The sequence below is a fragment of the Cebus imitator genome, unplaced genomic scaffold (genome assembly GCF_001604975.1).
Source record: "Cebus imitator isolate Cc_AM_T3 unplaced genomic scaffold, Cebus_imitator-1.0 Scaffold385, whole genome shotgun sequence".
Classification (NCBI taxonomy): Eukaryota; Metazoa; Chordata; class Mammalia; order Primates; family Cebidae; genus Cebus; species Cebus imitator.
In genome coordinates, this window is record NW_016107700.1 from 1,404,993 (window position 1) to 1,420,268 (window position 15,276).

General features: G+C 40.0%; 1 protein-coding gene across 2 annotated transcripts in view; it reads right to left on the reverse strand.

Moving 5' to 3' along the window:
- Nucleotides 1-2,773: 2,773 nt before the first annotated feature.
- RLF (RLF zinc finger) overlaps nt 2,774-15,276 on the reverse strand; it is a 79,748-nt gene continuing 67,245 nt past the window's right edge. For both annotated transcript variants that reach the window (XM_017507952.2, XM_017507953.2), the window contains 2 exons: nt 13,823-13,964; nt 2,774-7,888 (listed from right to left, as the gene is read on the reverse strand). In XM_017507952.2, coding sequence (XP_017363441.1) covers nt 3,242-7,888; nt 13,823-13,964 — 4,789 coding nt within the window. In that variant the 3' untranslated portion in view covers nt 2,774-3,241. The remainder of the gene's footprint in view (nt 7,889-13,822; nt 13,965-15,276) is intronic.

Consider the following 15,276-nt stretch of genomic DNA (forward strand, 5'->3'; position numbering starts at 1 on the left):
GATTCATGATGCCATCTGTAATTTTTTTTGGAGATAGAGTCTTGCACTGTCGCCCAGGCTGGACTGCAATGGCACAATCTTGGCTCACTGCAACCTACACCTCCCAGGTTCAAGCAATTCTCCTGCCTCAGCCTCTCAGGTAGCTGGGATTACAGGTGCCTGCAACCATACCCGGCTAAATTTGTATTTTTAGTAGAGGCAGGGTTTCACCATGTTGGTCAGGCTGGTCTCAAACTCCTGACCTCAGGTGATCCACTCATTTTGGCCTCCCAAAGTGTTGGTATTACAGGTGTGAGCCACTGCACCCAGCCCAAAGTCTTTAATAAAGATCAAATTATGCAAGCTGCTGTAACTGGGATGGACAGTGATCTTAGGATCAACTACTTAGGCTTGTACTTTAAGTGAATTATTTTGAGACAGTCTTGCTCTGTCGCCCAGGCTGGAGTACAGTGGTGTGATCTCGGCTCACTGCAACCTCTGCCTCCTGGGTTCAAGCGATTCTCCTGCCTCAGCCTCCTGAGTACCTGGGACTACAGGCATGTGACACCACGCCCGGCTAATTTTTTGTATTTTCAGTAGAGATGGGGTTTCACCACGTTAGCCAGGATGGTCTAGATCTCCTGACCTCATGATCTGCCCACCTCAGCCTCCCAAAGTGCTGGGATTACAGGTGTGGGCCACTGTGCCTGACTGAAGTAAACAATTAATTGGGTTCTTAAAATCTGGTTTATCTGGCCGGGCGTGGTGGCTCACACCTGTAATCCAAGCACTTTGGAGGCCAAGCTGGGCGGATCACCTGAGGTCGGCAGTTCAAGAGCAGCCTGACCAACATGATGAAGCCCAAAAAAAAAAAAAAAAAAAAAAAAAAAAAAAAAAAAAAAAAAAAAAAAAAAAAAAAAAAAAAAAAAAACATAAAAATTAAAAAATCTGGTTTAGTTCCACTTCAAATGGCCTCACTTGGTCCTTCAAGGTACTACAAGTTCTGTGTGATTGATGATCACCTGTACCTTCTCCCTTCATAAGCAAGGAAACTGAACCGCTGAAATTAGCTCGATTCCAAGGAAACAGTAGTGGTCTGTCTCTAAGATGCTTGTTTCTCCCACTTATTTCAACAGATTTTTTTCTTTTTGAGATGGAATCTTGCTATGTTGTTCAAGCTGGAGTGCAGTGGCATGATCTTGGCTCAGTGCAACCTCTGCCTCTCAGGTTCAAGCAATTCTCCTGCCTCAGCCTCCTGAGTAGCTGGGATTACAGGCATGTGCCACCATGCCCGGCTAATTTTTGTTTTTTTTTTTTAGTAGAGACAGGGTTTCACCATGTTGGTCAGGCTGGTCTCAAACTCCTGACCTCGTGATCTGCCTGCCTTAGCCTCCCCAAGTGCTGGGATTACAGGCATAAGCCATTGCACCTGGCCTGAACAGATTCTTACTCATTCAGATTTCTCAGAATCCTGTTACCTACTGGGATCTGAGACAAGAAATGACTTGATTATAGAGGTGCTTTAGACTTGGGGTGAGGTGGCAGAATGAAATTCCTAAAGAGCTGACAAACAAGAAAACAAGGTTTAAGGGCCTGGGAAAAGGTCTTGAAAACCTAACCACAAGGATGAGAAAGAGATGTTAGTTGTCTGAATCACTTCATTTCTAACTAATAAAAGTGGCTGAAAACTTCACAAGGAACAGCAAATAAAGCTGCTGTATTTATAAGAATCTATTGCTATCCTTGTCATTAGACACAGACGTCCTACGGTCCAATGAATCTCAACCAATCTAAAAACCAAACTCACCTTGGCTTCCCATTCTTTTCCCAAATACTCATTTCTCCTCTATATACTTACCTCAACTGGTTGCATCAGTACCCAATCTCTTCCTTCACTTTCCACGCCCACCCAGTCCTGCCTACTTAAGTATCTCAATTTCATCTACTCTGCCCTCTGCTGCAATTGTCAGTACATAAACTCAGCAAGCTTGTCTCAAATTGCTTCAAGTCTGTTTCCAATTTCAGCTCTTCAAATCAAGCAATCACTCCACAATTCAAGTGATATATGCCTACAGACTCAAGTCCAAACTCCTTAGTGTTCATGACTTAGTTCCCACCTATCTCTACATCACTCTCTTGCTTCCCTTTTATTGCCAGCATATCAATTATTTGTAATTTCCTAGAAACATGCCCTCTGAATTTGCTATGTCCTTCACTTTCTGATTGGCATGCCTCTCCTTTCTACTTGGCCAACATCTGGACATCCTCTGAGAGCTATCTTAACTCCCACAGCTACTCAATCTCAGAATTTTCTTTCCACAAAACCAAAAATTTTAAGACAAAAATAACCCTGTTCTGGGCTGGGCACAGTGGCTCATGCCTGTAGTCCCAGCACTTTGGGAGGCTGAGGTGGGTGGAACACCTGAAGTCAGGAGTTCAAGACCAGCCTGGCTAACATGGTGAAACCCCGTATCTACTAAAAGTACAAATTAGCCAGGCGTGGTGGCACATGCCTGTAATCCCAGCTACTCCAGGGGCTGAGGCAGGAGAATCACTTGAATCTGGGAGACAGAGGTTGCAGTGAGCAGAGATCACGCCATTGCACTCCAGCCTCTGCAACAAGAGCAAAACTCTGTCTCAAAACAAACAAACAAAAACACCTTGTTCTGAATGGTTTAGTTAATAAGAAATAAAAAAAATTACCGGGGTAAAATGTAAGTGGCACACTCCAGAAAATACAAGTGCAATTTCAGTTTACATGTGGCATGAAAACTCATTATGAGTAAACAACAAATGGGTGAAAAATTGTAATTTATTGAAACTCAACTCAAAAAATATAAGATGCTGTAGTGTACAATATATTACACAAAGCACCCTCAGGCGCACATTCAAGTCAAGTAAGAACTCCATATCCCTTTCCCTAGCCCTCCCACCCTGGGTCCTTAGTATTTGTTCCATATACAATCATGCACACTTAATTTGAAAAAGGAAGCCCCAGTATATTTTGATGTATTAATTAGCACCAAACAAGAGTACAGTTCCATTTCTTTTTTTAATAAACAAAAAAACCCAATCATTAAACCAACTGGAGAGCTAATGGACTCAGCCAATACTGCTGACGTAGATATTACACATTCATGTAAAATACACAGCCTATTCTACCTAAACAATGGTGTGGCTGCTTCTCAGCCTTTGTTCGAGTTGGCAATCGTCCCCATGTTGCAGTGTTGGAGCCAGTCTCTTACTAAAACAAAATTGCTATTTAAGAACTTCCTACACAAAGCTCATCTGTCTTTTTTGTTGGAAATAAGTCTAAAATTGGTGTGGAAAACTTAGATCTTTCAAGAACAACCACTGGCCGAAGATAATGAAGCTGTTTTAAGGCAAGCTCTCCACAGTCTGTTAATGCTTTGTCCAATATGACCCTCAAGTTTTCCAAGGAAGGAACTGTTGTTTCAGCTACTATTAAAGGTGGGACTGCAGTCAGATTCTCATGAATTGTAGAGTCACTAGAAGAATGAGGTATGTCAACTTCAGGTTCATTGTCACTCACCATATTATTTGCCACAACATTCCCTGTTAAATCATTACTGGGCTGTGAAGAATTACTTAAGTGCTCTGAAGGCTCCCAATCATCAAAATCATCATCTTTCTCTTCACTTTCCTGAATAAATTTCAGAAATGAAGATTCAAATCCCATAGGTTTGTAAGTCTTCAAATCAAATGACCGAGGCTGTGAATGTTTCCTAAAATTCTCTTTTGGGATGTGGGTTGGATTTTTTACAGTGTTTTCCTGCCCTGAACTATGCTGCCCAGTTTCTGATTCTTTGATCCTTGGTAAAGGCAGCTGGAAACTTGTGAAATAAGTCCCACTTTCAGTCCCATTAGGATTAGGTATGGAATTTTCTATTTTACAAGGAGGAGGAGGCTGAACTATATTACACTGTTCCAGAGAAGTGGTTTCTGAACTATGGTTACATTTCAGAGTTCCCCTGTAGAGCAAAGTATCTGCATCAAATACTGAGCTGCTTTCTATGCACCCTTTCTGACCTCCCTCCCTTTCACTTGAATGACAGGAATCAGTGTTCTGGAGGGGTGCACTGTCGCCTGGGGAATGGCTATGTTTCGTGTGCTCTGTTTCACAGCTTCCATTTTCTTCTTTCTTTATACAGGGATCTGCTTCAGAAGGGGGTTCCTCCTTAATTTTGGTACCATACTTAACGCAAACAACAAGGTTCTCCATCTGTTGCTCTAAATAGGCACTACTCATCTGATGAGTGCGTTTGTAATGCCTCACAATGCTGCTCTCCAACTTCACCACAGATAAGCATCCTTGAACCATGCAGGGGTACTGTGTGTGCTCAGAGTGCTCCACACACATATGGAGGGCCTCAGCTCTGGTTTTAAAACTTATTGGAGCTTTCTTTTCTTTGATTAAGCCACATTTTTTAGCTTTAGCATTAAATGATCTCCTGGTAGTCTGATGTTCATGCCCCTGAGTGTGAGCTGTTTGACATACCTTTTCACTTCTTAGTAGTCTTTCATTTGCTACTTTCTGGCTTCTAAACAAATCATCGTAATAGTCTTTATGTCGATAATATACATGTTGTGAGTAATTGCTGCGATGGGTGAAAATCTGGCCACAGCCATTAAGATCACAATGAATTTCATAATCTGAATGTATTTCCCCTTCAATATTATGCTGTTCCATCAAGTGGTGCTTCAACTTGTTGAACGTATAAAAAACAGCAGGGCACTGAGGCTGATTACAAGAAAACCTTGCTGCAGATTCAGCTTCGGAAAGTACTTTAGGCTCTTCAATGTGGTCTAGGTTATGAGAGTCACTACAGTGCTTAGCAAGAGCTTTGGAACACAGGAAGCGTTTATTACATTCCTTATATTTGCAAGCAAATATCTTTTTACATTTGACAAGTTCCCTTTTGGTTCTTGCTTTGTCTTTCTCTAAACATAACTGTTCTTTGTTGTACTGATGTACAGTTCTGTAATGGCGAATTAAGCCTTTTAGATTGGTGAATGAGGAGTTGCAAGTTTTATGGATACAATGGAATGGTTTGTGGTATTTATTCAAAATATAACACAGATTTCCTTTAGCAACAGTTCGCCTGCTACCTCTGCCTTCTCTTCCTTCTTGTTCTTCTCTATGGCTGCCTATTGGTGATGAAATGTCAGATGTTTTACTTTCTGTTTCTTCACAAGATGATTCCAAATCTGTTTCTGAACTGCATTCATCCTTTTTAGAATGACAGTGTGGTTTCTCAGAGTTACTGTTGGGATCACCTCCAAGTTCTGCAGAACAATCACCTTTCAACCTATCTACTGAACATGGGCCTTCATGATCACACTTTTCATTATCTAATAGTTTGTGAGTTGCTCTGTCACTGCCAATTTGATGTTTATTTTTATAATGAATCCTAAGGTGTGTTTTTCTTGTAAATGACCTTTGGCAAATATGACATTGAAATGGGGAATACCGATGTTGGAACATGGTTAACTGCAGGACTTTTTCTTTTGAATAATTATGCTTTTTAAGATAATGCATTAACAGAGCCTCTCTGGTCACAAATTCGTATTTGCATCCTTGAAGCTCACAGAAAAACGGCTTAGCCGCTAACTGTGCAAGGTACTGACTTGGCATATTTTCATCTTGATTCTGAAAATTCAGGTCTGAGATAGATGAAACTGATTGAAGAGACTTAGCACCACTGGACGGGTACCCCTGCAATGACCCTGAGAAAGATCCATGTGTTATTGAGTTTTTCAAGCTTAAATGTTTCAAGCGTAACAGAAGTTCCAACATGGTATCCTCTGTACATGGCCTTTTAGAAGCACAAATGGAGGATTCTGAAGAATAACCTTGATGTTCTCGTTTACATTTAATGTGAATATTGTGATCTAGACCTTCATCTGGGGAGTCACTGTTTGTATCTGAACTGGGTTTAGGTTCTGCATCCAATTTTTCAGTTGTCTGAGTATGTTCATTACCCAAAGAGGGAAAGAGATCTTTCGTCTTTATCTTTTTGGGCTTTAAATGATATGGATGAACCTTCCGTAGATGTTTCTGCATCCCTCTTGCATTTTTGTATGTGGACCCACAGCCATCAAAACCACAGGTAAACTTAGTCCCGTCAAAACAAACTGCCATAGTGGAACATTTTTCTTTTAAACTGGAGGGCCCAAAGACTTTCTCATTAGATAACAATATATCCTGCATGGTTTCAGAGTGATCTAGTGTGTCAATTAGCTCTTCATTCATTGAAGCTGAAGAGCTATGACTTAACTGATCACTAGAATTACTGTCACTGTTTTCTTTCAGGTTTTCTGCAGTTTCTGTATCGATTTGAGAATGAGCTGATTCTGCACAGAAAAGATCTTCAGGTAAATGTGATTTATCAGTTTGGTCAAGTAGATGGGGCTGATTAATACAATCTTGCTTCTCCCCTGTTGCAGACTCCTCAAGTTTCACTGATTTCTTTATGTCTCCACCATTTGAATTTTCAACATTATGCATTGAGAGGTGATTCTGGTATTCAATTTTGGAATAATAGAACTTTTTACAGCCAAGAAAGTTGCATGTGTAAGATGCATCCCTAAAGTGTTGTGCTTCATGGTGGTAAAGCTGTCCCAAGTCACTGAAAACAATATTACAGCCATTTAATTCACATTTATAACGCAGATCGTCATGTTTTTGTTTATGGTTAAGTAGTTCATTTACTGATCCAAACCTAGCATAGCAATCTATAGATACACACATATAAGGTTGAGGCCCACAATGCACTTGCTCGTGCTCTCGAAGGTGAAAAGCAGACATAAAATGCCGTCGACAGTAAGTACACTTCTCTCTTCTATTTTTCATATCCAAATAGTGCTTGGCATTTTCATCATTATTTTGGTGTTCAGCTTTAAGATGCACACTTAAGTATTTAAATTGCTTAAACACACGGGAACAGTCTGTACCAGGACATGGATACAAATCTCTGTCTTGCAGGTGGCAATCTTCTAATTTGCTGAATGTGACATATTCATGAGACTCTCCTTTGGCTTGTTCATTCAATGAATGATTTTGCTCTGAGATTGCAGAGGGGCTCTTGGGACAAATACCCTTTTGAGAGCCTTTCAACAGTAATTTCTTTTTAGAGCGGTCCCTTCTGCTTGGTGGCATTTTAACATGTTCCATCACATGAGGAACAAACATTTCTTTTCTCTTAAATTTTTTAATACAAACTGGACAGGTGTAAATTCCATCTTCCATATGCATCTTAGAATGATGAAGAATCCTAGCCTCTATACATTCCCGCTTACATAACAAACAGAAAAACTTATACTGAAGCCACCTCTGATATCTTTCAGAGGAACCAATGGGTTTTTTGTCTCTTTTCTCCTTATGCTGATCTGTCAAATCTCTTCTTCTATATTGTTTATCTTCTTTACCCTCATCGTAGTCACTGAGAAATGACTCTAAAACATCTGTGTCATTAATGGACATTTCATAGCCACTTAAATCATCATCAGAATCTGAAGCTTCTTGTCCTAGGAGTTGGTGGCAATGTCGTTTTAAAGTTTTCCAGTCCCAAAATTCAGGATCAAAAGGCCAGTGGGCTTTTAAAGCTAGTAAGAGCTCACATCGAAGAGAATTTGGAACAGGTGCATTTTCTTCATCAAACTTTTGATCTGGTTGCAAATATAGTTCTTCTAACATATTAAATCCATCCAAACTGGGTTCAATTAAGAATTCTGTAAGCTGACAGGCTCGTCTAACTTCTAAATCTTCTGGTAAAAGACAGGCAATTGTTTTACAAACTGATGCCTTCATTTCCTCATCTTCACTTGATCTGAGTTGAAGAGCTCTGACACACAGTAAAATTGACACCCCAAGACCAGCGTCTTGTGCCTGGAAGTAAAAGAGGATAAAAAAATTATTTTTTTGTATACAGAAAGATTATATAACTTTCACAGATAAGGAATTTTAGCTTCTAAAAACTTTTAGAGAGTTCCTAAATTTTATCCTAAGTCTTTCTTCATGCAAGTTACATTTACATTATTTCTTGTCTCAACATGCAAAGAACTGAATTAGATACTACAACCATGAACAATGTACATTTACTAGGCACTGTGTATTAGGCAGCTCCTTACTCCCAAGGAATTTATCTGTACGCTGAATGCATAAACAATAAATGCATGTTAATCCAAAGAAATTCAGGATAAATAAGGTCACTGGTGGATTCAAAATAGAATGATATTGAGTAGAGGGGCAGGGTTTAAAAAGGCAGCAACAGGAAACACAGGTTATAAATGTGAGTCTAAGATTAAATTCAATTTAAGAAATTCTCTGTATCATGAACACTTGAATTTTTCAAAACTTCAAAGGTAAAATAAATGATCCTTTCCATTTCCTCCTGAAAGAATTTAGTAATTTATAGTCACAGTCACAGGTGTACTGAATCTCACCTTTCCAGGGGGAAAAACCAGAAATCAGAAAATCTTGCTATGGCAGCAGGTTCTCAGAAACTAGGTTAAAAATTAGGAAGACCTGGTCATATGTAATAAAAGCTTAGAACATACAAGATAACTCTTTGAGAGGCTAAAATGCAAAAATGACATGAGCAAAGAAAAACAAGACATGCCGAAGGGGCTTAAAATGAAGTCCTGGTTCTGTTGTGAATGGCAGATATCCCACAATAGTAGTGGCCTCAGAGCAGAGATTTTAGAATGAGACTGACTGCCTTTGACCCCAGCTTCACAAGTGACAAATTCTCAACCTCTAAATTCAGTTTCCTTATTGGTAAAATGATAATAGTAATGGTAATATCGGATTTTCCTCCTAAGGTTATAAAGATGAAGTAATACAAAGTGATTACCACAACACTGGCACATTGTAAATATTCAAATAGCATGTAAAATAATTGAGTAAATTCCATTGTTTAAATCTGTAAACAGTTTGCCAGGCATTTAAATCTGTGACGGGCATCATTCATACTAAATGCTGGGAACATAAAGAAATCACTGTCATGGATTTACAGAACCCAATCCTAGGCAGTTATTTGAAAGACACTTTTTTGCACACATTATCCTCATTTTATAGACAAAAAACCCCCAACGCTCAGAGGGTTAAGTTGCCCAATGTCACCAGCTAGTGGGCAGAGGAGCAAGGACTTTAAAGCATTCAGGCCAGGCATGGTGGCTCACACCTGTAATCCCAGCACTTTGGGAGGCCAAGGTGGGCAGGTCACTTGAAGTATGGAGTTTAAGACCAGCATGGCCAACATGGCAAAACCCCGCCTCTAATAAAAATACAAAAAATTAACCAGGCATGGTGATGCAGGCCTAAAGTCCCAGGTACTCGGGAGGCTGAGGCACGAGAATTCCTTGAACCTGGGAAGTGGAGGATACAGTGAGCTGAGATCATGCCCCTGCATACCAGCCTGGGCAACAGAGTGAGACTGTCTCAAAAAAAAAAAAAAAAAAAAAAAAAAAAGATATTTGGCCTGAAGAGTAAAAGAGATATAGACTGGTAGGTGGAAAGGGAGTGAGTATAGAATCCCTTGCAAACTCACACTCCAACTTTTTTTTCCTTAAAACTAGTCAAGTGCAATAGTGAGAAGGGGTAAAGGGTAGACAGAGTTCAGTCTGTAACTGACTGTGAAGAATCAATTGAGAGAACTCCTTATGTTTCAGAAGAGCTGAGACCCTGGCTTTTTGAAAGAGAGGCATCACCTAGCCTAATAAGTTCGGATGTGATTCTGTTGTGAATGGCAGATATGCCACAATAGTAGTGGCCTAAAAATTATAAAAGTCTCCCTCTTTCATTTGGAATGTAGTCCAGGTAAACAGGCCACATTGCTTTAGTGGCTCCACAGGACTAGACCATGGATCTCTTGATTTATTAGGATGATGTGATGTAAGCTTATTATTTGTAAGTAAGAGCAGAGAGGACTTGGGGAAAGTCAGCTAAATTTTAAAATAATTCAGTTTCTCAACAAGTTAATTCCTTTTGGATGACTGCGTGAGGTGAACAGCAAAGAATGGCCATTCTTTCTTAAACAGTCTAATCTGGTTGGGATGGTAACATCTGAAAAATCACTGACAACACTTTTCTTTTTTTCTTTCTTTTTTTTTTTTTTTTTGAGACAGAGTCTTGTCCTGTCACCCAAGCTGGAGTGCAATGGCGCGATCTCAGCTCACTGCAATCTCTGCCTCCCAGGTTCAAGTGATTCTCCTGCCTCAGCCTCCTGAGTAGCTGGGATTACAGGTGCGTGCCACCATGCCCAGCTAATTTTTGTATTATTAGTAGAGATGGGTTTCACCATGTTGGTCAGGCTGGACTTAAACTCCTGACCTCGTGATCCGCCCTCCCTGGCCTCCCGAAGTGCTGGGATTACAGGTGTGAGCCACCGCACCCGGCCCTAACAACACTTTTCAAAGAAAAGTAACCAGAAATACCATTATATATTCTGAACAGAGGTACCAAAAAGTTACTGAAAGGAATAGGGAATACATTTGAATCAGGATGGAATGTGGAGTTGAATTTTGAAGAAACTGGTGGGTCTTAAACTAGGAAGGTGAGGGATCAAGAGTGACTTGGCATACTGTTGCAAGCGCACACAGGATATAGCCAAGTCATTTAAGCTTTGCTTTTTTTTTTTTTGAGTCTCCCTCTGTTGCCCAGGCTATAGTACAGTGGCGTGATCTCGGCTCATTGTAACCTCTGCTTCCCAGGTTCAAGCAGGCAGGAGCAACAGCTTACACCTATATTCCCAGCACTTTAGAAGGTTGAGGTGGGAGAACTGCTTTGGGACAGGAGTTGAGAACCAGTCTGGGCAACAACACATGACCCTGTATCTACCCCTGCTCCCCGAAAAAAAAGACTATAGGCATACCCCTATAGTCTCAGCTACTCTGGAGGCTGAGGCAGGCAGATTGCTTGAGCCAAGGAGTTTGATGTTGTAATGAGCTATTATCACATCACTGCACTACAGCCTGGGTGACAGAGTGACACCTGCCTCAACCAAAAACCGAAAACTAAAGTCAGAGATGGAGAATGTCAGGTTTCAAGCATCAATTTGTTGCACCCTTGCTGCTTGAAAATACAGGCAACAGGCCGGACAACAGTGGCTCACGCCTATAATCCCAGTACTTTGGGAGAGGCCGAGGTGGGTGGATCACAAGGTCAAGAGATCAAGATCATCCTGGCCAACATGGTGAAACCCTGTCTCTACTAAAAATACAAAAATTAGCTGGGTGTGGTGCCGCACGCTTGTAGTCCCATCTACTCAGGAGGCTGAGGCAGAATTGCTTGAACCCAGGAGGCGGTGGTTGCAGTAAGTCAAGATCGCGCCACTGCACTCCAGCCTGGTGACAGAGTGAGACTCTGTCTCAAAAAAAAAAAAAAAGAAAGAAAGAAAATAGAAGCAACAACGGAATATAGCTTTCAGGACTTGAGAACAGACTCTAGCTGGCAGTCAGCCAGAAAACAGAAACCTTAGTGCTACAACCACAGGAACTGAAATTTGTCAATAAGAATGAGCTTTGAAGTGGATTTTTCACAGAGCCTCTGAGTAGAACTTAGCCTGGTCAACTACATTTTAACCAATGTGACAATCTTAAAAGAGAACGCTGCCACATTATGTTGGATTTCTGATACAAAACTGAACTGATAAAAATGGACATTGTTTTAGGTATTAAGTTTGTGATAATATCATTCAACAATAGAAAATTAATACCTTTATTAAAGATTTAAAGAAAACAAAATGTTTTAAAGGCCAATTATAAAGCAATTGTTTAAACAGGCAAGTTCTATAGTTACCCTGAAATGTTTTTTTCTTTGTTTTTTACGACAAAGTCTCACTCTGCTGCCTAGGCTGGAGTGTAGTGGTGCAGTCTTGGCTCACTACAACCTCCACCTCTTTGGTTCAAGCGATTCTCCTGCCTCAGCCTCCCAAGTAGCTCAGATACAGGAGCCTGCCACCACACCTGGCTAATGTTTGTATTTTTAGTAGAGACGAGGGTTTCACCATGTTGGCCAGGCTGGTCTCAAACTTACAACCTCAAGTGATCCACCTCTCTTGGCCTCCCAAAGTGCTGGGATTACAAGTATGAGCCAGGGCACCTAGCCTTTTAAAATGTTCTTAATGTGACAGGAGACACAACTTCATTCACAGTAATTAGAAATTATCACCTAACTTGTTTGGCCATCAATTTGTTTCTGATTAATTATTTTACCTTTGTCTTCAATGAAGACTAGATCAATGTATTTCAAATAAAAATATAAAATATGGAAGATTACATATGGGGGTGGACAGTGGGAATATATTAAAGTCAAAACTGTGCCTTGACTTTAGTATAAACAATCTTTGATTGTTCTCAATTAACCAACAAAACATAACCATGAGCCATTAATAGATATGGGCATATGAAGGGGCTGTGTTAAAGAAACTTCTCTTCAGGGTCTGCTAGAGGAGGGGTTTCATATGCAGGAATTTCCTGGCTCCCTGCCTCAGGGAGCTGAGGGTCAGGTAAAATTCACTGATCTTCCCCGGGCAGGAAAGCCAGGTAGGGCTCTTTGGTCCCAAATTCTCCACAAAAAGCTCTGGGAGGAGGGGGCTCTGTAATTCAGGGTGGTACAAGTAGCCAATCTGGTATCAGAGTCAATGATCAATTACGACAGAGGAAGTTTGAAAGAACTCCTCTCATTGGACAAGAATATGAATGGGGAGGGAATAACTCAAGGGTTAAAACTTCAGCTGCTCCTACCTGAACGGATTTCCCGCTCTGGCTTCCCCTCACGCAACACCGTGAGGGCTGTCTTCTTTCCCCATTCTTCGGGGTTAGAGAGACCAAGAACCTAAGATCTGGGTATTCCCCCGATAACAATATGGAAAGCTCAGTTATGAGCAGATGCTAAAAACACAGTAGAGCACAGCATAAGACTCATCCCAAACCCTTATATGACTGAACTCAAAGAACAGGGTTTTTCATTTTATTTATATTTTTAATTTTTATTTTTAAAGAGACAGGGTCTCTCTCTGTTGTCTAGGCTGGAGTACAGTGGCAAGATCACAGATCACTGTAACTTTGAACTCCCAGGCTAAAGTGAGCCTCCCACCTCAGCCTCCTGAATGGCTAGGTGCGCTACCACATAATTAAAAAAAAATTTTTTTTAAATAGAAATGGCCTCTCACTATGTTGCCCAGGCTGGTCTTGAACTTCTGGCCTCAAGTGATCCTTATACCTCGGCCTCCCAAAACACTGGGATTTCAAGTGTTAGCCACTGCACCAGGCCAAAGAACAACGCTTTATATATGGTACTTCACTGCATTTTAGGAAACATATATTTCCTAAAAATATCTAACTTGTTTCCTATTTGTTTGTACAGAAGTTCACAACTTGTATACAGCTGATTCTGGAACTGTTCTATTACTCCAAAACCTAGAAAAGGTGCGACTCTACCCATAAGGAGATAATAAAAACAATTATATTGTCTTCATTTTTAATTATTATGCTAATTAGCAAACATGTAAACATGCCTATAAAAAATATAGAACATTGTTCTAAGAAAAGCAGATACAGGGCAGTTAAAGTACCAGCCAAGAAACATAATCTTCCCTTCCCCAGGGGAGATAGTCTATAAATTCAAATCACTACTTTCCATTAAGAAAAACAATTTCTAGGAAGTCAATCTGGAGAAACAATCAGATGTGGTCAATTCCATTAGTCTTATTAAAACCCATTATTTCTTATCTTTATCTACAAGGAATTTCCTGAGAAGTTATCTTCCCACTCATCTTTCCTCCAGCTACAGTAAGCAGAGAAGGCAAAAAGTACTCACTTCAGTTTGTATAACTCTAATGAGGCAAAATAAATGCTGCTGTGTTTTAGCTATGACACCAAACTGACGACAGCGCTCCAAAAAAGTATCTAAAGAAGGGTCAATTCTTCTTTGCAGTTTACTCCAAAAGAGAGTCAGTTCCCTATAAAAAAAGAGATCATGGTAAAACATTTAAAGTAACTGGTATTTGCTGCCCAGCCCTCGGCAACCCAATTTTTTGATTTGTAGAAAGTTGACAGCAGAGAAAACAAAACTAGATAAAAAGCTGTCTATATTCACCACTGCTTCCTCCCAAACTGGTAAAATTGTTAAGAATCCTCCATAACAATTCCCTGACTTCTACCTTTTGTTTGGGGGAAAAATAAAACCAAAACGCTACTTCCTTTAGAGTGAAATTTTAAAAAACTTATTTAGATCCCATGTTGTTCCAAACGGTTTTATCCTTCACACTGGTGATTATTATACTGATTGAATTAAATCCTGTCCTAATGGGCAGAGATAATCAGACATCGCTACACTACCAACGAAATATATATATATATACAACATATAGATATTCTAATGGTACACTTCTATACAGTGATCTTAAGGGCCCTTTCAAGATCTAAAATGTCAGGATGCTACTTAAGGCTTGTAGTTTGGAATGTTTAAATAATCCCAGTGAAGTAAGTAAAATGGCACTTTTGGAAATGGCTAAAATACAGGAATCTCACAAAGATTCATTATGAAAACAGAAGAAAAGCTTGAAAAGAATAAATTAAACAAAAACATTTAATGGGAAAAACACTCAAGCAAAAAAGCATTAGAAACTCAAAAATGCCAAGGATAGAAATGCTAAAAAGAATGCAAAATGTGACTGCAAGGACAACTAATAGCAAAACTAAAAACAAGGCTGCCACTTCTAATAGCAAAATTAAAAAGAGGCTGGGTGCAGGTGCTCACACCCGTAATCCTAGCACTTTGGGAGGCCAAGGTGGGCAGATCACTTGAGGTCAGGAGTTCAAAACCAGCCTGGCCAACATGGTGAAACCTCATCTCTACTAAAAATACAAAAATTAGCTGAGTGTGGTGGTGGACACCTATAATCCCAGCTACTTGGGAGGCTGAGACAGGAGAATCGCTTGAACCTGGGAGGTGGAGGTAGTAGTGAGCCAAGATCGTGCCAGTACACTCCAGCCTGGGTGGCAGAGCAAGACTCCATCTCAAAAAAACAAAAAACAAAAAACAAAAGAACGCTATCACTTTAAAAATGTGGCTCTTTTAAGTAGATCAATGGATATTAATTAAAGAATTTTCATTTACAAAGTCTGTATTATTTTCATAAGCCAATTTAAGAACACTGATATCCTATATTGCTATTAACACAGACTATCTCCCAGAAAGTTGGCTACAAATCCAATGCTTAAAAAATGAAAATATGTAGTTTACATATATATATATATATATATATATAT